The sequence below is a fragment of the Bufo gargarizans genome, chromosome 11 (assembly GCF_014858855.1).
Source record: "Bufo gargarizans isolate SCDJY-AF-19 chromosome 11, ASM1485885v1, whole genome shotgun sequence".
NCBI lineage: Eukaryota > Metazoa > Chordata > Amphibia > Anura > Bufonidae > Bufo > Bufo gargarizans.
Genome location: NC_058090.1, coordinates 35,889,221 through 35,909,442, shown reverse-complemented (window position 1 = coordinate 35,909,442; position 20,222 = coordinate 35,889,221). Strand labels below are relative to the sequence as shown.

General features: G+C 45.8%; 1 protein-coding gene across 3 annotated transcripts in view; it reads right to left on the bottom strand.

The window, feature by feature from the left end:
* Nucleotides 1-390: 390 nt before the first annotated feature.
* The window catches only part of SNAP23 (synaptosome associated protein 23), a 32,546-nt gene continuing 12,714 nt past the window's right edge, over nucleotides 391-20,222 (bottom strand). For 2 of the 3 annotated variants that reach the window (XM_044271673.1, XM_044271672.1), the window contains exons 2-8: nucleotides 19,752-19,853; nucleotides 18,727-18,768; nucleotides 10,849-10,897; nucleotides 10,359-10,476; nucleotides 6,330-6,476; nucleotides 5,745-5,889; nucleotides 391-3,925 (exon numbers count right to left, since the gene is read on the bottom strand). In XM_044271673.1, the coding sequence (XP_044127608.1) occupies nucleotides 3,863-3,925; nucleotides 5,745-5,889; nucleotides 6,330-6,476; nucleotides 10,359-10,476; nucleotides 10,849-10,897; nucleotides 18,727-18,768; nucleotides 19,752-19,811 (624 nt within the window). In that variant the 5' untranslated portion in view covers nucleotides 19,812-19,853 and the 3' untranslated portion in view covers nucleotides 391-3,862. The remainder of the gene's footprint in view (nucleotides 3,926-5,744; nucleotides 5,890-6,329; nucleotides 6,477-10,358; nucleotides 10,477-10,848; nucleotides 10,898-18,726; nucleotides 18,769-19,751; nucleotides 19,854-20,222) is intronic. The other variant, XR_006387040.1, reaches the window with a different exon arrangement.

The following is a 20,222-nucleotide window of genomic DNA, read 5'->3' as shown; positions in this document are numbered from 1 at the left end:
CGCCCCCATTATAGTCAATGGTAACCATTGAGAAAAAGCTAAACGTCGTATCCGGCAATGCGCCGAAACGACGTTTAGCTTAAGGCCGGATACGGATCAATGCCTGTCAATGGGCATTAATTCCGGATCCGGCCTTGCGGCAAGTGTTCAGGATTTTTGGCCGGAGCAAAAAGCGCAGCATGCTGCGTTTATTTTCTCTGGCCAAAAAATGTTCCGTTCCAGAACTGAAGACATCCTGATGCATCCTGAACGGATTTCACTCCATTCAGAATGCATTAGGATAAAACTGATCAGGATTCTTTCGGCATAGAGCCCCGATGACGGAACTCTATGCCGGAAGAAAAGAACGCAGGTGTGAAAGAGCCCTTAGTCAGGAATTCTCACAGCAGATTCTTCACAGCTACATTTATTGAAGGTTAGCACTTTAAAAACATTTTCAGAAGAGAACGGGAAGGCACATTTGTGATATGTTCGTAAAGACATAAGTACAAAACCAACATGGAGGACAACTCCACATACAACGCCGATGCGGTTTTATACAAAACATACATTCTTGACCAAATCTTGCACGCTGTGCTAGAGGTTAAAAGGGGTTGTCCAAGGAAATACATTAATAAACAAGACAAATTGCCTTGTAGGGCTAACTGATACCTTTTCATTAACTGATCCATTACATTCTGGGGAAAAAAAACAACTTTTAATCCATGTGCAAGTAACCAGGTAAGAGCACTGAGGACGGGACCAAGTCTTGTGCACGCTGGCTCCTCCTACTTCCTAATTGACAGGGTCAGGAGAGATTACTATGCAGGACCCTGGGTCTGTCAAATCAAGAAATAGGGATGGGCTGCCAGAGGAGTAAGGTTGCACTGAGTGACATGGGCCCGCCCTTAGTGCACTTAGCTGCTTATTTGCATATGGATTACAAGTCCTATTCTCCAGAATGTAGTAACGGATCACTAAGTGAGAGGTAATATTACATTCATGACATTGTGTCTGGTGTAACAGTGAATTTCCAGAATGTAAGCCAATTGCCCCTAAACTAAAGGGTTCAGTTTTCCCTCCCTTTTTTTTTTTGCTCCAGTAAAGTTCTGTCTACAGCTCCTATGGAACTGAACGTTGATCCTGCCGTTATATTATTAGATCCATGCAATTTGGGATATTAGCAAGAACTAGGGCATAAATGGATTGCGACTGCATAAATCAGACTCTACGAGGTTTTCTGTAGTCTGTTACCAGGGCAGCACAGGAGGTGGGGTGTTTTTTATTTAGGACAACCCCTATGAACAGGCACTGCTGCCATCTATGTTCTGGCCGTACATTGAAAGCTTTGCATTTAGGAGGGTGGAGGAATAAAAAGTTCCTTATGAGAAAGTCTAACACTTACATTCCTAGTGCTTGTACTCACAGTGGGAATAATGACAGTATACATACAACATGAATCTCCAGCTCTAATAAAAAAAATAAAAAAATAGGCACAGCAGTGAGCTCATATTTGGTGTGTTGGGGATATCGCCTCAGTAGTGGGTAATAAGCAGGTGCAATACCAGGCACAGCCTCTGAACAAGAGTGGCGCAGTTTTTTTTTTCTTTATTCCTGAGTTGTCAGTGCCATACCTGTAATCAGGCTGTACAAATCCTACAGCGTCTGTATGGAGCGAAAGTCAGTCTTATAGAGTCTCCCAGTAACGCATAGAAAGACTGACTACCAGTCCAAATGTAAGCTGCGGACCGGGATCAGCAACTTCCAGTTGTTCTGAAACTACAACTCCCAGAATCATCCTTTCCTTCTATGGGAGTTAACAGAACAGCAAAGTAAGTGTGCATGCTGGGAGTTGTAGTTTCACAGCAGCTGGAGTGACAAAGGTTGCATATCACTGCTGTAGGATTTATGCAGTCTGGGGCACGTGATAATGGCAGAATGGAGCAGATAAATCAGGTAGGAAAATTACCAGCACTACTAATAGACTGAGTGATACAATTTATTTTTTCTCCAGAGTGCTTCTGTCCCTATGACACCGGCTGACCTGTTACATGTGCACTTGGCAGCTGAAGGCATCTGTGTTGGTGCCATGTTCATATGTGCCCGCATTGCTGAGAACAATGATGTTTTATTAATGTTGTAATATATGCAATTGGGGGCATTGCCATTACTCCTCGAGGCTCTGGTCTCTTTGCAACTGCTGCATCCTATAGGCAATTCTATGGGGGTGCTGACCGGGTGTATGGCGGATCCACAATACACTACAGACATGTGAATAGACCCTTACAGTGTAAACGCCATCATACCTGGCCCTGTCATCAAATTGAATATTGCACAGCAGTTGCAGAGAGAGCAGAGCCTCTAGGTGTAATGGTAACGCCCCTGTTGCTCCTAGAGGCTCATTTGCATATATTAATACATCATCTTTCTCAGCAATGCGGGCACATATGACCATGGGACCAACACAGATGCCATCAGCTGCCAAGCGCACATGTAACAAATCTGCTGACAGATGCCCTAGTTATAATTGGGAAAGCTGTTTTCCTACCAGCGGTCTGGTATCTGAGGTAGTTCCACTGCCATTCCAGCCTGATTTTTATCATACGATGTAAGCCCCCTGAAGTTTATACAGATTAGTAATACACCCGTAGAGAAGCCTGTAGGATATTAGATTTTTCAGCAACAGCAAAGTGTGCACAACAATTACTACTTTAATTTAAAAAAGAAAAAGCTGAAGTAAAAAGAGTCAGATTTCTGCTGGATAAATCCTATTGCCTCGATGCCAGTCCAGAATGTATTCAGCAGAGACCAGAGGGCATCTACATATCCATGGCTGCTTTCTTAAAAAAACAAAAAAAACAAACGCCACAACTGTTCACAGTAATGTGTTACGAGTATATCTCTGCCCCCCATACAAATGGCCAGTGATTATCTGCTCCATTGTCAGTTAGCACAGATTTAAAAGATCTGGATGTTTAACAGAATTCATGCCGACAGGCCCTCTTCTTCATAAAACCAATACTGACCAGGCAAAGAAAAATATTAAAACTTCTCTGTACATTTTACATTGACTGTAATTTGGCATATAGAATTAGGGCTCATTCAGACAGTCCTAGTGTGGGAGCATTACATAGAGTCCATATTGCAAGTGCAAATCCGAGCCCAACTGATTGTGACCCAAACTTACAGCATCATAGGGATCCAGGATGCCCCAGGTTCAGCACATTAGTCAGGCCGGAATTTGCAGCTGTAATATAGATGCCAAAATGTGCCCACATTACGCCCCTGTGAAGAGGGCTTATGCATCCTCCATGGATCAATCCCACTACCCAGATTTAAGACACACACAATATTAGGAGCCTTTCTATCTTACCTGATGGCTACCGGTAATTGGGAAGACAGTGTCTTTGGTTGATTTATGCAATTAAAATGGGAATGCTTAGTTCCACTGACTTGATAAGTACAGGCACAATGTAACTGGATTGACTGGTGCCCATTTAGTTTTTGGGTACAGAACTATATGCAGTGGCCTTTATCTACCATTATTAGACCTTGTTACTTCCTTGCTACTCTGCTATCAAACACCAAGGAAAACATTCTCAAAATGGAATTGTCTTGGAAAAAAAATTAAAATAATTTGAATGGTAGGAACCACAATCAATGAGAACAGTTGTGCAGCCGTAGATTTCTACCATACAACGTGGGGATGGAATATTTCTCCAAGACTGAGATGAGTTAAAGTGGATGAGTTGGATCTTTGTGAATACATAATGCACAAGACAACAGGGCAGCTTCATTCCCTAAAACCTCTTATCTCATATTGTGCCGTCACGGTGAAAGAATTAACAGCTTAAACAGGAACTGAAGAGTTTGCCGCTTTTTTTCACTCGATCAGTTTCTTGGCTTTTACGTTGGCTTCATCAATGCGATCTTTATTAACAATCGCCTAAAGACAAAAAAAAATAAAAATAAAAAAAAAGTTCTAAATTGATATTTCCTTTCACCTTACCTGCAGAACGATTATTGCATACTGAAAATGTCTTAATTTCTTAATATACTTATCGTTTCAAGATCTCTTCTTGTTGGCATTGAATGGAAACATTTCCGGTGTACATCCACAGGTTAAAAAAAACCCTAATGGGGTGTTCAGACATGGCAGATATGCCGTGGAAAAGCCACAGTACTAGCAAAGTGGGTGAAATTTTAGTGCGAGTATGCAGCAGCTCCCAACCTGCCTCCCAGCACTGCTGGGGGGTCACATAGCATCATAAATCAATATAATGCTATGTGACCCTTAGAGGTCTGGAATGTACTGTATGAGGGCTCTTTCACACCTGCGTTATTGTCTTCCGGCATAGAGTTCCGTCGTCGGGGCTCTATGCCGGAAGAATACTGATCAGGATTATCCTAATGCATTCTGAATGGACAGTCCGTCCTTCAGGATGCATCAGGATGTCTTCCGTTCCGGAACGGAACGTTTTTTGGCCGCAGCAAATAGCGCAGCATGCTGCGCTTTTTGCTCCGGCCAAAAATCCGGAACACTTGCCGCAAGGCCGGATCCGGAATGAATGCCCATTGAAAGGCATTGATCCGGATCCGGCCTTAAGCTAAACGTCGTTTCGGCGCATTGCCGGATGCGACGTTTAGCTTTTTCTCCATGGTTACCATGGCTGTGGGGACGCTAAAGTCCTGGCAGCCATGGTAAACTGTAGCGGGGAGCAGCATACTTACCATCCGTGCGGCTCCCGGGGCGCTCCAGAATGACGTCAGGGCGCCCCAGGCGCATGGATGACGTGATCGCATGGATCACATGATCCATGCGCATGGGGCGCTCTGACGTCATTCTGGAGCGCCCCAGGAGCCGCACGGATGGTAAGTATGCTGCTCCCCCGCTCCCCGCTCCTACTATGGCAACCAGGACTTTAATAGCGTCCTGGCTGCCATAGTAACACTGAAAGCATTTTGAAGACGGATCCGTCTTCAAATGCTTTCAGTACACTTGCGTTTTTCCGGATCCGGCGTGTAATTCCGGCAAGTGGAGTACACGCCGGATCCGGACAACGCAAGTGTGAAAGAGGCCTAACACTGACATAATGCTGTCAGTGTTATCCAATACATTCCAGACCTCTAAGGGTTACATATAGGGATGAGCAAACTTCATATTTTGAAGTTCGTGTTTGGGGTGTGGTATATGCTGAACTGCGTTATGGATTCCGTTACCACAGACCACAACGCAATTCAATGATGGAATGCGTAACGGAATGCCTTTAGAGGCATTCCGTCATAATAGAAGTCTGGCCTGCATAACGGAATCCATAACGCAATTCAGCACCTACCACAACCCGAACTTAAAAATATAAAGTTCGCTCATCCCTAGTTACATAGCATCATAAATCAATAACGCTATGCGGACAGTCAGTACTGGGAGGTAAGAACAGGTGCTGTCGCTGACACACTGGGTCCAATGCGTGAAACTCTCTCGTATAAAAAGGGACCCAAGACACACCTAGGGGTTTTAGAGTTAGAAAATAAGAAGAAAATTTTTTTTTTTTCATTAGACCCCATTCCTCATCCAACCTCAAGGACTCCTGTCCAGGCTCTGTTTACCTGGCTGCAGCAGCGATGTCATGTCGACAACATGGGGCGACTGCAGCCAATCACTGGCCTCTCTGGTTGTGACAGTCATGTTGTGGACATGATGTGACCGCTGCAGCCAATTAAGCAGAGTGGCAGCATGGGAGCTGTCAGGTAAGTAACAAACTCACCTTGTCGTTAATCCGGTCAATCATTTTGTTCTGGCTGTCAATTTCGTTGCCCATGTCTAAAGCCATGTTCTTCAAGTTTCCTAGCATGTTGCCAACCTGCTGCAGATTTTCATCCATCTCATCCTCCCGGGCATCATTGGTAACCCTAGAAGAAACCACAAGATTATGAATTGAGGAACAAAAGCACACGTTAAACAAAGTCCCAATTGCTGCCTACATAACGTCCTTTCCACTAGGTGGCATCTTTCAAAATGCAAGAATCATATTAGGTGAACTTTATATAGTTTTTAAACAGGTTTAAAGGGGTTCTCTCACCACAGACAACCCATATGGCAGCTGCTGAAACAATAAGCAGCTGACAGCATCCAGCTAGCCAACTGCCTGCAACTGGGAAATGTGGCATTACATAGTGGCTATTACTATTAGCAACAACTACTATGTCCATCGACCCCTGGCCAACACTCACTGCGGTTATTCCCATCTTTGCCATGATTGGACAACCCCTTTAATATGGCATAAGGTTCTTTGACAGTGAACCCATCATGCCGTCTCCTTGAGCAGTGACTACAGTACTGTGATCATTACCTCTTTATGTAGCCGCCGCTCTGTCCGACTCCGCTCTGCTGCTGTCCATTCATCTGCTGGGGCTGCCTGGAGACCACGTCTGCTGAGCCTGGATCTTTGTCCCCCCATGTCGTCTTATACGCTTCTCTAGTTTCAAAATTCTTTCCCCTGTTAATAGAATCAAGAATATTAGTACAGTCTGCACAATCCATTGCTAAATGGCCACTTACACATCACTATTCACAACGATTACTGCTCAATGTATACTGAGGATTTAAAAAAAAATTGTAGTTTTTTTTTTTTACTCCATCCTTTTCTCTTCCGTTCACTTGGGGGGAGGAGATACACTATGGGTAGTGAGGAGGAGAATAGGCAAAACAATGTAGGAACCTAGAATAAAGTGAACCCACAATGAGCAGGCCAGAGGCAAAACCAAACTAACCAAGTCCCCCAATAAATCAAAGAGAAATGGATTTTATGATAAGTAACAAAAATCAATTTTTTCTCATCCATGTCATTGTGAGGACATAGTCACACCATATAGAGTGTTCCAAAGCAGTCCCTAAGGTGGGGAAAAAAAGTACTCTGAACATTCAAGTAATGTTAGGGGGCCACCACCTGCTGAACCTTGCGTCCCATCGCTGCATCAGCGTGTGGACCCAATTGAACAAAATAAAGGCGTATAAAGACGACCAAGTACCAGCATACAAGAGGCCCCTCCAGAACATAAGGAATGATTGGTCTTCCAAAAAGGAGTTGGCTCCTTATCCTTAGAGTGATAGGCCTCAGAGATTGTAAGACATATCCAACGAGAGATAATCGATTTTGAAGCCGCCAGACTCTGACTAGGACCATCCAGAATAATGAAGAGAGAATCTGATCTCAGAAAAGAGGATGGTAAAGAACTTAATGTGTATTGCCCGATCTACGTCCAGAATATGGAGGGCCTGAGTTAGAGCTGGACAAAACAAGGGCAAGACATATGCTCATTAAGATGAAAGACCAACAAGAACTTCAGCAAGAAGACAGGGACTGTGTGGGAAGGGGTGCAGCGAGAAGGGGGATTTACATGACAAGCTGTCCATTCCAAAACTCTGCGGATAGAAGTGACTGTGACCAAGAAAGCTACCTTGAAAGAAAAAGCATAAAGGAAATATCCTGTAAGGGTTCAAATGGTGACCTCGGCAGTACGTTAAATAGGAGGAGGTTGATGTCCCAAGGTGGCAACAAGTAGAGGTAAAAGGGGTACCGCACTGGCCATGCACTGAAGAAAAACGTGGACTGCCTGATTGAAAGGGCACTAAAAGAGGACAGAATGCCGAAACCTTCCCCTTAGAGAAAAGAGGCCAAGCCCAGATCCACCTGCGGGAAAAAGGATGGTATGGGTAAAAGGTGCACTGTGGAAAAAGGACATCCAAGTCCTAGGTAGATATCAGAGAAAGCTGGTTTCCTGGAATGATCATGATCTGGATGATAGATTCGGAGAACGGTGGCTTCCATAGCATACTGTTAAACCCAGCGAATGTACATTTTGGCCGATGTAAAGCCTGCATTACACCTCCTGAAGATGATTGCTAACAAGTGTCGCTGTCATCCTGCTGACACAGAGAATGAAGGTAATAGGTCAGTTTTACAGCATAGGGAACACCATTAAAACTAAACCCATAAACCTGGCGGAACTTTAATTCTACCCTATCTTTTCTAACTTCCCACTACATTGTATGCAACATTAAAACGGTGCGATTTATTAAGAAAGCACTACTTGTCCTGTAAAAGTAAGCGCTAGTATGGGAGGTGAACGATAAAAAAATAATAATAATATGCAAAAATGGAAAATCATCCAGTCAGGAAGGTGTTAAGAGTCTGGCGGAGACCTGACACAAATGATGAGGCATGTGTCTACAGTGTGTGAGGTGTTCCTGTCCTGTGCACGCCCTAAAACAAATAACAGGTGTTTATGCAATACCAATGAACGCACGGATCTGATGCACAGGGAGACCGATGGCGGATCTCGTTGTGATGAGCACCAGCACTGATTTATCATCTCCAGCGGCCTCCAAAACACTTACAGCAGAAGCCACACAGGACGACACATACATGCATACACAGTTTCACAGGGCTGGAGGAGGAACATGCAGCATAATAACCAGACAATATCAGACTACAACATCTGATCACCGACCTGAGCTGGCGCCTCAGCTTCCTAAGGAATCTTCATGTTAGTAGGCAAAGGAGAGACGAGAAAACAAGAGACTAATAAACAATGGCGGCAGGGCGCGCTGTGTTAGTAAGAAGGCAAACCAGTAACAACTGCGAGGGAAGGATTTACAGTGAAGCCTCCACTTATGACGCTGGGAAATTGCAGAACTAGTCATTTCCTAATGTAACGTTATTTTTGGAATCATCACAACCCGTCCTAATTCGGGACACAGCCCAATTTTAAATTTTTTAATTTTTCCTCTGCACCTTCCAAGAGCCATAATCTTTGTTCATTCTTCATTGACATAGCCATATGAGCGCTTGGGTTTTCTTTTTACAATGTTCACTGTAGCCTAAAGATAACATAATGACTATGTTGATGTGGGTCAGTGCGATTATGGCGATACCAAAATTATATATAGTCATTATGTTTTTCGTTACTTTTTAGTCAAATTTTTGGTCGAACAAAAAGACAAAAAAATGGCGAATTGCACATTTTATTTATTTTTTTCAGCGTACACCGTGCAGGGAAAATATTTTTATATTTTAATAATTCAGACAATCAGATGCAGCAGTGCCTTTTTTTACAGTTTATTTTTATATGCAAAATTGGAAAATGGGGCAATTTGAATTTTTATTACCCATTTATTTTTTTAACTGTAATTTTTAGTCCCCTCAGGGGACTTTAACATGGATTCTTTCGATCGTTTGTCCCACAGAAGCAATAGAATACTTCTGCGGTCTATGGGATTCTGACACTCAGCCATGATAGCCCTTGGAACTTTCCAAAGACCCCAGGCTGTTACGGCAACCAATTCGAGCCCCACAATTTCCCTGTGGGGGGCTCCGATCAGAAAGCAGAGGGAGACCCCTTGTTTTTGCCTAACCTCACATATGCTGCGATCACTATCGACCGCAATATACAAAGGCTTAAATAACTGCAATCAGCATCATTGGAAAGGAAAGGAAATTTGTATTCATGCAATCCCAATATAAAATGATTAAAAGAGTTTTCTAAGATCTTCTTACTGATTATCTATCCTCTGGATATGTCACCATGGGTTCCGACACCCAGGGACCCTTGCCGATTAGCTTTTTGAGAAGGCAATGGCACTCGCAGTAGCGCAACAGCCTTCTCTTTGCTCAGCAAGCACAGTGCTGGCCACTTAATCGCAGCTTAGTTCTATTCACTACAATCGGGGTGAGCTGTGCCACGGCTCTAATGTGAGCGCTGATGCTTCCTCAACCAGCTGATCGGCAGGGGACCAGGGTGTCGAACCCCAACCAATGAGATACTGATGACCTATCCAGCAAAAAGATCTTGGAAAACCCCTTTAACATATTCAGGTGAGGGCTTCACTTTACTTTACACATTAAATATTGTTACCTATAGTGAAAGATACTAGATGAAATCTACAACTCTCATACAAGAGATAGACCATTTCAGAAGTCCCAAATCCAGCTGGGCCCTGGGGCCATATCACCACGTTCACAGGATTTACCCTAAGTTCACACCTGAGCGTTTTACAGCGCGTTCAAACGCGCTGTAAAACGCTCAACACGTGAAAACCAATGCTTCCATATGGCCCTGGTTCACACTTGAGCGTTTTACGGCGCGTTTGAACGCGCTGTAAAACGCCCGACGCATAAACAAGTTCTTGGGCTTTTTTGGGGGCGTTTGTCGTGCGTTTTGGCCCATAGACTCATTGGACAACACTGCAGTCAATCACTCAAACACGCGTTTACTATTGCAAAAAACGCGCGTCTCAGAAACGCTCAGGTGTGAACCCAGGGTTAGTGTGTGCTGTATGGCATAGCTGCAGGCGATGGATTAAAAGGGCCAGAACCCACCTCTTTCCTGGGCAGACACAAAGACCACAGCACTTGTTCAGTTCTGTCAGGTTCTTCTCCGCCTCGCGCATGTCTTTGTTGATCTGGTCCAGTCCTTCTTCAACACGTTTTAGTTGTTCTGAAAAATTAATCGTGGATCATATAGAAGAGTCGACTGATTCTCATATGGACAAGTCTTACCAGTGTATTCTGTTATATTTCTAACTTCTTCCAGTACTTTCCTAAACAACTGTATTAAGAATGGAAATAGTCTACAAAATACAATTTAAGGTGTCTGGGCACCTGAACTATGCTTTACCTGTCATTTTTATCCAGACTTGGAGACTCGCTTACATGCAGTCAAGCAAATGTGAACAGTGTGTATTCTGCTTTATAGTTTTACATACAAAATGTGAGGCCATTGCTCATATATAGCTACAGATACACCAGGCGTCTGGGACCTGTGAGTCAACCCGTTAAATGTAAAAATGTATTGGGAACTGAAACTCACCGCCTTGTTCGTCCAGCATAGTCAGTGTTTTCACTCCTGCATCTTGACTCTAGGAGAGAGATGATGTGATGAACATGTAAGAGCACAGGACATGACTGGTGACCACACAAGGATCATACCCATTGTACATACATGCCTAGAAATGATCTTATTACAGGGTTTGTCCCTGGATTTAATCTCCTGTTCTTTCCACTGGATAGGAAATAAGTGTCTGACTAGTGAGGGTCCCACTACTGGGAGCCCATCTAAGAGGTCCTCTATCCCCTCATATGAAGGTTTGACGCCCACTGATCTGATATTCATGACTTATACTAAAAATAGGGCATCAATGTATCAAGGCCTAAAATAAATAAATAATTTGCTATGGAAACCCTCAAAACATACAACGTGTATTCTGACTATAGGTTGACGAGAGGGTGGCCATACCGTATGTGCAGCATGTACAGGTGCACAGGGTTCCAGCAAATGCAGCTTCCTACTACCTACACTTCTCAACAGTGAAACTGCAGCAACAAGAACGAAAAGTAATGGAAATCTGAGGATCGATAGACACGTTAATGATATCCAAATGACAGAACAATGGAAGCCAAATATGCAAAACATCTAGATTTATTCAGTATGGAGTACGAGCACCAGCTTCAGAAATACATGCACTTACATGCCTTGGCATGCTATCCATGGTAGTCTGAGAAATGTTCTGCCATGCTGAATGCACTTGGGCACGAAAATCACCAAGATCTGCTGCTGGCAGCTACTTTTGCCATGACGTCTCAGATGTGCTTGATGAGAGACTGGAGATGCTTCATGCCATGGTAGTACGTTTAGGCCGCTGAGGCTGCTCACAGTAGCACATGGAACATGCAGCCTGGTGTTGTCCTGTTGAAAACCGGCTCCTGCCCGGTACCCGTTGTTCCGTGACCAAATCAATCTAAGGGCTCATGCAAACAAACGTATTTTCTTTCCGTTCTTTTTTTTTTTTTTGCGGACTGTATGCGGAACCACTCACTTCAATGGGTCCGCATTATCAACAGAAGGTACTCCGTGTGTAGAAATGCTATGCCCAGCCCATATTGCTCATGTGTTTGGTGATTAATAAGTTACTGTTTCTGATCCACAAAAAACAGATCGCATACGGAAACCATACGGATATGTTTTGTGGAATAACGGAACAGAAGAGGACTTGGAGAAAAAAAACTCAGATACAGAACAACGAATCCGTGAAAAATGGACCGCAAGACAACAACGGTCGTGTGCATGAGCCCTAATGCTGAGCTGTTCGTGAACCTGAAAAGACTAGAGATTCGGCTGTCGTACATTATACCACCCCACACCATAATCCTGGGAGTGGGCTTGGTGTGACGTTCCCTTGTGGAGGCCTTTTCATGGCTTTGCCCACGTGGTCTCCAGACCAAATCTCCAGCAATCACTGCATCCAAGACAAAAGCGAGACTCATCACTGATGAGGATAGACCTCCATTCCAGCCTCCATTGCCTTTTAGCTGTGCACCATGATAGCCTTTAGAGCGGTGGAGTGAGGTGAATGGAACACCTGGAGCTGGATGTCCGCTCCTAGTCTAGTTTGCAGACACCTTCTGCTGGTTTGTGTAGACACCTGTTTGCCGCCCTAGGCTTGGGATGTGACGTTCGATTCCACTTGCAGCAGAGGAATGGATCACTAAGGACCATTCTTCTTCTAACCAGACGATCCATTCGTGCAGAGGTTCGCCCTGTGCACCTCTTGCTGTCATTCCTGTTTGTCGTCTTTCTCCCCACCACCAGGGTACACAGCGTTGATCAGTGCTGACATCTCGACCTAGGCGTGAAGCAATCTGCCGGAGTGATAAACCAAGGTCTCTCAGTTTAAGGATTCTGTCCCTTTCAGTTAGTGAAAAGTGGTGATAACCGGCACATTGACTAACAGGAGGCATCACACCATCATCCCACAACTTGGTCTAATTTTTGAGGTTTCATGTGGCAAAAAACAAACAAACTTAGCTTTTTGGCTTTTATGCGCCCCCCCACGTGCCACCGATTGGAGTTAGATGCTTAAAAATGTGACCATCTTGGGGGCGTGGCCTGACTGCCAGCATGAGAGCACGCACCTGAGAGCGGCTCCGTTCCCTGTACTCAATCCTGATCAATCCTGCCAAGCTGTCTATGCCAAATACCGAGTGGCAAGTGCAGAGGAAAAGAGGGAAGACCAGGCACCCTGATATGGGTCCCAGCAAAGCGCAATCGGCGGCTGAGAAGCTGAAGGAATATGCCCGCCAAGACAACCAGCATGGCGCCGCTGCTCCCGCCACTCCACGCGCGGCTACTCGCGGTCAGGCTGCGCAGCAGTTAGAGCCTGAAGATGCTGTGGAACCAGAAATTACCCTGAAAGCAGTATCGGAGCAGCTTCTAACAGCGATCTCCTCTTGCCAGTCCTCCCTCACGTGTAAGATTGAGGAGGTACGGGTGGATCTGGGCCTGTTGAGACAGGACGTACAGCAGCTGAGGGAGAGGGTGAAGCAGACGGAAGACCGGGTGTCGGCGCTGGAGGATTATACTAGGCCTTTGGACACCAGACTGCAGGAGGTGGAGAGATCAGTGGGGCTATGGCGGCAGAAGTGCGACGACCTGGAGAATCGGTCCCGCCGTAACAACGTGCGGATTCTAGGTATGCCTGAGAGAGCGGAGGGGAGGGATCCTGCTAATTTCCTGGAGGCATGGTTCAAGGCCCAGTTTCCCGATGCCGCGTTCTCGACAGCGTATGCGGTTGAAAGGGCGCATAGAATCCCTGCTAGACCGCCTCCTCCGGGAGCCCCGCCGAGACCTTTACTGGCCCGCATGCTCAACTGGAAGGACCGGGACTTAATCCTCAGCCAGGCAAGATGCAAGGGAGCGTTGACGTGTGATAACGCTAACGTGTCATTATTCCCGGACTTTTCTGCGGAATTGCAGAAGAGGAGGGCCACTTTTGTTTCGGTAAAGAGACGACTCCGCGAATTAAATTTGCAATATTCGATGGCCTACCCAGCTCGTCTCCGTGTGATCGATGGGGATAGACCACTCTTCTTCACTGATCCGAAGGAAGCAGAGGACTGGTTGTCTAGGCGCCCGAGACCGCGCTAGCCGGGACACTGGACTGCGTCGCAAGTATCTTGGGGTACTGTGCTGAGTAACATGGTACCTTACCGCAATGTTCATGTGCCTGTGATAATATGCTTTCCTTTCCACTTGTGTGCCACTGATACACTCAGTTGTTGGGCCTTCTAGGATTGTAATGCTGGACATCGCTGTTCATTAATAGTAGGTGTGGGCCTGGTTACGCACTATATTTTGTTATCTGCTGTTCCTCTCCATAATTACAGCTGTACTACAACATGTACAGGGAATGTCCGGCCACCGGTATGGGCTTGAACAACTTCTTTGCTATACCGGTCCCCGAACACGTTGTCACGAAACTGACGCATTAATGGTTACACTGGATGAATATCTGGTGCTGTTAGTTCACCATATGTTATGTTCTATGTTTCTACGGTTGATTAAGGCATGGGCATCTGTATGTTTATCATGGGCGGAGGAGGCGAGGCGACCACTTGGAACGGGGGGTCATTATGCTAGATTCGACAGGGTGACCCTCATATACACGGGAGATGTATTGATGGCTAAGTCATGGGGTCTAACAATGATGTCCTGGAATGTGAGAGGCTTGGGCGCACCGAATAAGAGGGTTGCGGTATTTTCGCATGTCAGGAGATACTGCCCTCACATTCTGGGACTTCAGGAAACTCATTTAACACCAGAAACTGGGCACAGAATAGTTAAATCTTGGGTGCAGTGGTCTATACAGGCGTATGGCACCACACATTCTAGGTGTAGCGATACTGGTTCGCAGGGGCCTTGTATGGGAGCCGCAACAGACCGTTGTAGACCCTGAGGGGCAATACTTAATGGTGTACGGGTTTATAAATCATGTGCCTTACGTTATTGTTAACCTATACAATCCCCCTCCGGCCAGGGTTTCACTTCTGCAGACGGCGTTGGGATTTGCAGCACAATATCCCTCGGCTCGCTTAATCTGCGCGGGTGATTTTAACATGGTCATGGGGGAGGAGCTAGACAGACACCGCCCACCTGGGATGCAGATAGATGATTCCTCCTCTGTCACTGCGATGTCTAGAATTGCTGCAGAGCTGGGTTGGCTAGACCTCTGGAGACTTAGGAACCCACGGGTGAGAGAATACTCCTGCTTCACCCCCGCTAGGGGCGCATTATCTAGAATCGACTACGTCTTGGGCAACGCTACAGTGTACACAGACCTGATTGATATTACCTATGAGCCGCAGGGCCCTTCAGATCATGCTCCAATAGTAGCGCGTCTGAATGGTACTGGCGCTGTCTCTGGGGGGGGTAAAGTGCGGATTCATCCTTTTTGGCTCACGCTCTTTACTCAGAATGATAGGATTCCTGACCAACTAGAGGTGTTCTTGGAGATGCAGGGAGATGAGACGGAGGGTTTGTTATTATGGGACACCTTGAAGGCCTACCTGCGGGGCTGCCTGAAGTCCTCCATTTCTTATGTAAAGAAGTGCTCGGCACGTCAAGAGCTTGAACTGCACACCAAATGCAGAGAGGCAGAAGCCACTTTTTGTTTAGATCCCACAGAAGCGAATAGAATTGAGTGGATGGAGAAGGGTCGATCTTATATGCTGCATATTAAAGAGAAAAGCGAGCGCAGGATGTTCTTCATGAAGCAGCAGTCATTCGAGTCTGGGGATAGGGCGGGCAAACTCCTCGCTCAGATTGCAAGAACCAATCAGATGTCCCCCCCTGTTTTGCGCATACTAAACTCTGAGGGACAACTGCTGGAGTCAGTGGAGGGTATTCTAGACACTTTCAGATGCTTCTATCAGTCGCTTTACAGCTCCTCAGCTCAATATACTGATATGGAGCTGTGTGACTACATTTCCGAGGTGTCCCACCCTAAAATTAGCGCGGAGGATAGACGGCTGCTGGATGCAGAGATAACACTAGAGGAGATTCAGCTAGCCATTCAGGACCTACCTAAGGGAAAGGCGCCGGGCCCGGATGGGATCCCTGTGGAAGTATATGCTAGATATAGTAATATCCTGGGACCCCAACTCCTTAAATTGTATTCGGAGTCGATTCGACTGCGTTTGTTACCCGACTCCCTGTATGATGCCACCATTGTAGTAATTCTGAAACCGGACAAGGACCCCAATGAGTGTGGGTCTTATAGACCTATCTCATTGCTAAATTTAGACTATAAGATATTGACTAGACTCTTGGCTTCACGCCTAAATAAAGTGGTGACATCCATAGTACATAAAGATCAGGCTGGATTTATGCCAGGCCGGACGACTTCTGATAACATTAGAAGGGCGCAGGTAATAGCACAGATCGGGGCGGCGGAAGACAGGAGGTGGGCCCTGGCGTCCCTCGACACTGCTAAGGCCTTTGACTCTGTGGAATGGCCCTTCTTGCTGCAGATTTTGAGAGACTTTGGCTTCGGTCCTCAGTTTGTAAGCTGGATTGAAATACTGTATCAGAGACCCAGAGCAAACATACTTGTGAATGGCACTCAGTCTGCCTCCTTTGCGCTTCACAGAGGTACGAGGCAGGGTTGTCCCCTTTCCCCGCTGCTGTTTGCTGTCGTGATTGAGCATCTTGCGCTACGCATTAGACAAGACGAGGCCTTTATGGGGATCTCCAGAGGGAATAGAGTAGAGAAAATAGGGCTTTACGCTGATGATTTGCTCCTGTTTATGGATGAGCCTGAGAGTACCCTCCGGAGGGCGATGGAAGTGATAGAGAGGTTTGGCACTTACTCGGGCTTGCACATAAATTGGACAAAATCTGCTATCATGCCTCTTTGGACACATGACTGGCCCGGAAGTTTGCTTAACCTACCAGTAGTGGATCATTTCAAGTACCTCGGTATTGTGATCACTAGGGATCCCCATGTGTCCGTGGCAAGAAATATAGACCCTATAGAATCTTTATTCATTGATAAATTTAAAACATGGAAGTCTTTGCCGCTTTCGGTAATGGGTAGACTGAATTTGGTCAAAATGGTACTACTTCCGAAGGGTCTTTATCTCCTGTCACACGCATGTGCCCCGGTCCCTAAAGCTTTCTTTGACAGACTGCACAGGATTACAGCGGCTTTTGTCTGGGGGGGAGCTAGGAGGAAGCTTTCCCTGGAAGTTCTACAGAGGTCCAAACTTCATGGTGGATTAGCCCTGCCTGACTTTTTTCTGTATTACTTAGCTAGTCAGCTGAAATACGTAGCGGCATGGGTGGGGCAGGAGGAGTTACCGGGGCCGGAATACTGGCTGAAAGAATATCTGAGCTTAGCCACTTTATGGCCTGTGTTAGAGTCCCCTAATCTGGTGCCTGGAAGGCTTCTCCCTGCCCATAAGTTAGCCAACCAAATTTGGAGGGCGGCCAAACTTAATTCGTACAAGGGCTTACCGGATGCTGCTCCTCTTTGGGATAATCTCATGTTTCCACATTTAGCGAATTTGGAGGGAGTGGCGGGTTGGAAAGAGCAAGGGATTCGGAACCTGGAGGACTTATATATAGGTGGCGTTCTGAGGTCCTTACAGCAATTACAGGAGAAGTTTGAGATCCCTCATACACACTTCTATAGGTACCTTCAGTTGCGACATGCCCTGACTGCTCAATTTAGAGGGGGGAATAGGAACATCTCTAAGTATCCCTTGATAGGGGTATTAAGGTCACAGGGCCCCAAGGGTGTAATTTCTGTGCTATACACTCACCTTCTGGGAGAACGCATGGCTCTCCAACCTTTGGGGGTAGAGGCAAAGTGGAGAGAATCCATTTCTTCATTTGATGCCGAGGATTGGGAGGAGGCCCTGCTGGTGCCTGCTAGGGTTTCCCCTTCAGTGAACAACAGACTGACCCAGCTATTTATACTCCATAGGAGCTACTTATCTCCTTTAAGGTTATATAGAATGGGAAGGTCTCCTAGCAGCAGATGTCATAGGTGCCAGGAGGAGAGGGCTGATTTTTGGCATTTGATGTGGGGATGCAGCTACATTCGAGCCTTCTGGGATAAGGTTGTGGACGTTCTATCAACAATGGTCCCTGCCCAGCTAGCCATTTGCCCTAAAGTTTGCATCCTGGGAATCTTGGATGAGGAGCAGTGGACGCATCACCAGAGGATATTTTTAGGAGAGGCCTTATTCATGGCTAGGAAGGCAATAGCGCTGAGATGGATGGCTGACAGGCCCCCAACTGTCAATCAATGGAAAGCACTGGTTAATCAAGCCATGGCTATGGAGAAAGTGGTATATGTTCATAGAAGGTGCCCGCAGAAATTTCAAAAGGTATGGGGAGAGTGGTGCTCTTCAACCTTAACCTTGCAACCCATGCACATGCACTCCGTATAGGCAGGGACTGCATGATGCACTTTATGGTGGATACTGAGTATAGATATATTCAATGCCTGCTTAGTGAGCTATGGAACACAACGTTATGCTTATTTGAGTACATTGCTCCTGCTCCTGGTTGCTGCTTTGCCCATATGTGATTTTTATGTAAACACCATGGTACCTGGAGCTCCCCTGCGTGGGCTGCTTCAGGTTTGTTGTTGATGCCTTGATGTATGCCTTTTTTTATTGAAACTTCAATAAAACGAGTTTAAAAAAAAAAAATGTGACCATCTTCAGATTTTAGTGACACCTGGTACTTCTTAGAGCTGCATAACCTTACGGCTTGTACGTCTTGATGTTGCGATTTGATATCTCACATTTACTTAAATGGTTTATCATATACCCAGTATAAAACATTACAGCAATGTTACTGGAGACTTAACTGTATTATTAGACCTCAAATGACTCCTCTTACCTGCTCTACAAGGGTCAGCATCCGGCGCGTGCTCTCTAGAGACTGGGAAAAGAGAATAAAATACATCATAGATGAAACACCAGGATCTGTCAGCTGCCCAGACTTGTAGGTTTTAATAAATACCAGACTATGCTGGAGCGAGCAGAGCAACTTTTCTTACAACACTATATTGTGTTGCTCCTCTGTTACACCTCCTGGAAACAAATCGACCCTTTGTGAATAGAGCTGTGTCAGCGCTAAGCTAGGTGTCAGACTGTGAGCCCTATAATTTTAAAAAAGTGTTGTTGAGCCCCTAACCTTAAAAGGGCATCTGTCAGCAGGTTTGTACCTATGACACTGGCTGACCTGTTTCACGTGTGCTTGGCAGCTGAAGACATCTGTGTTGGTCCCATGTTCATATGTGCCCGCAGTGCTGAGAAAAATGATGATTTAATATATGCAAATGAGCCTCTAGGTGCAACGGGGGCGTTACCATTACACCTAGAGGCTCAACTCTCTGCAACTGCTGCGCCCTCTGCACTTTTACAGGACCAGGCAGTGTAAAGGTCATCACACCTGGTTCTGTCAAAGTGCTGAGGATGCAGCAGTTGCAGAGAGAGCAGAGCCTCTAGGTGTAATGGTAACGCCCCCGTTGCTCCTACAGGCTCATTTGCATATATTAAAACCTCATTTTTCTCGGCAATGCGGGCACATATGAACATGGGACCAACACAGATGCCTTCAGCTGCCAAGCGCACATGTAACAGGTCAGCCAGTGTCATAGGTACAAACCTGCTGACAGATGCCCTTTAACCTCTTCAGGTAGCAGTACATTTTCACTCTTGAGTTTTGGACTTGAGACTGACTATAAAGCAGTCCTTCACATGTCCAGAGCACTCCTAAAACTACTGATCCTAGGTCCCGATTCCTCCCCCAATTGTAATCCACGGGCTGTCCGCTTATAGCAATGACATGCTGGGTCCAATACAGGTAAATGATGGCCTACATATTAGAAATGTATAGTCCATAGACAGGAGATGGCTCACCTCATCAGTGACCTGATTTGCTTGGAGCTGGATGTCTTCTATGTTCATATCTTCATCCATGGTGGCTTACGTGGATAATTCAAGCTGGCTTAAATCAGAATGCTGTCAAAAGAAGAAGAAATAAAGTTTTTAGCAAAAGACAATTCTAGCCAATTCCCATTACTATGGGCCATGCCTTCTTGTATCAGCTGTGAAATTGTAATGATCTCCAACCTCCGGTCACAGCAGAACTGAATGTTGTGTACAGAGAATGGTGCAACCGGGTGGTTAAATCAAGCAATGGTGTCGTAGGAGGAACTTCTGGAGAAGCCATAAGTGAAACCTTCAAACCTTCCTGCTGCAGGACAGTCTGTGGACTCACCATATAATCTATACACGGCCCGGGGTCTGTATACATCAAACTAGGGGCTCTCCAGTGAGCGCACTATGGGTTGTGCCAAGTTTAGACTTTCTCCTCTATTCACAAACAAG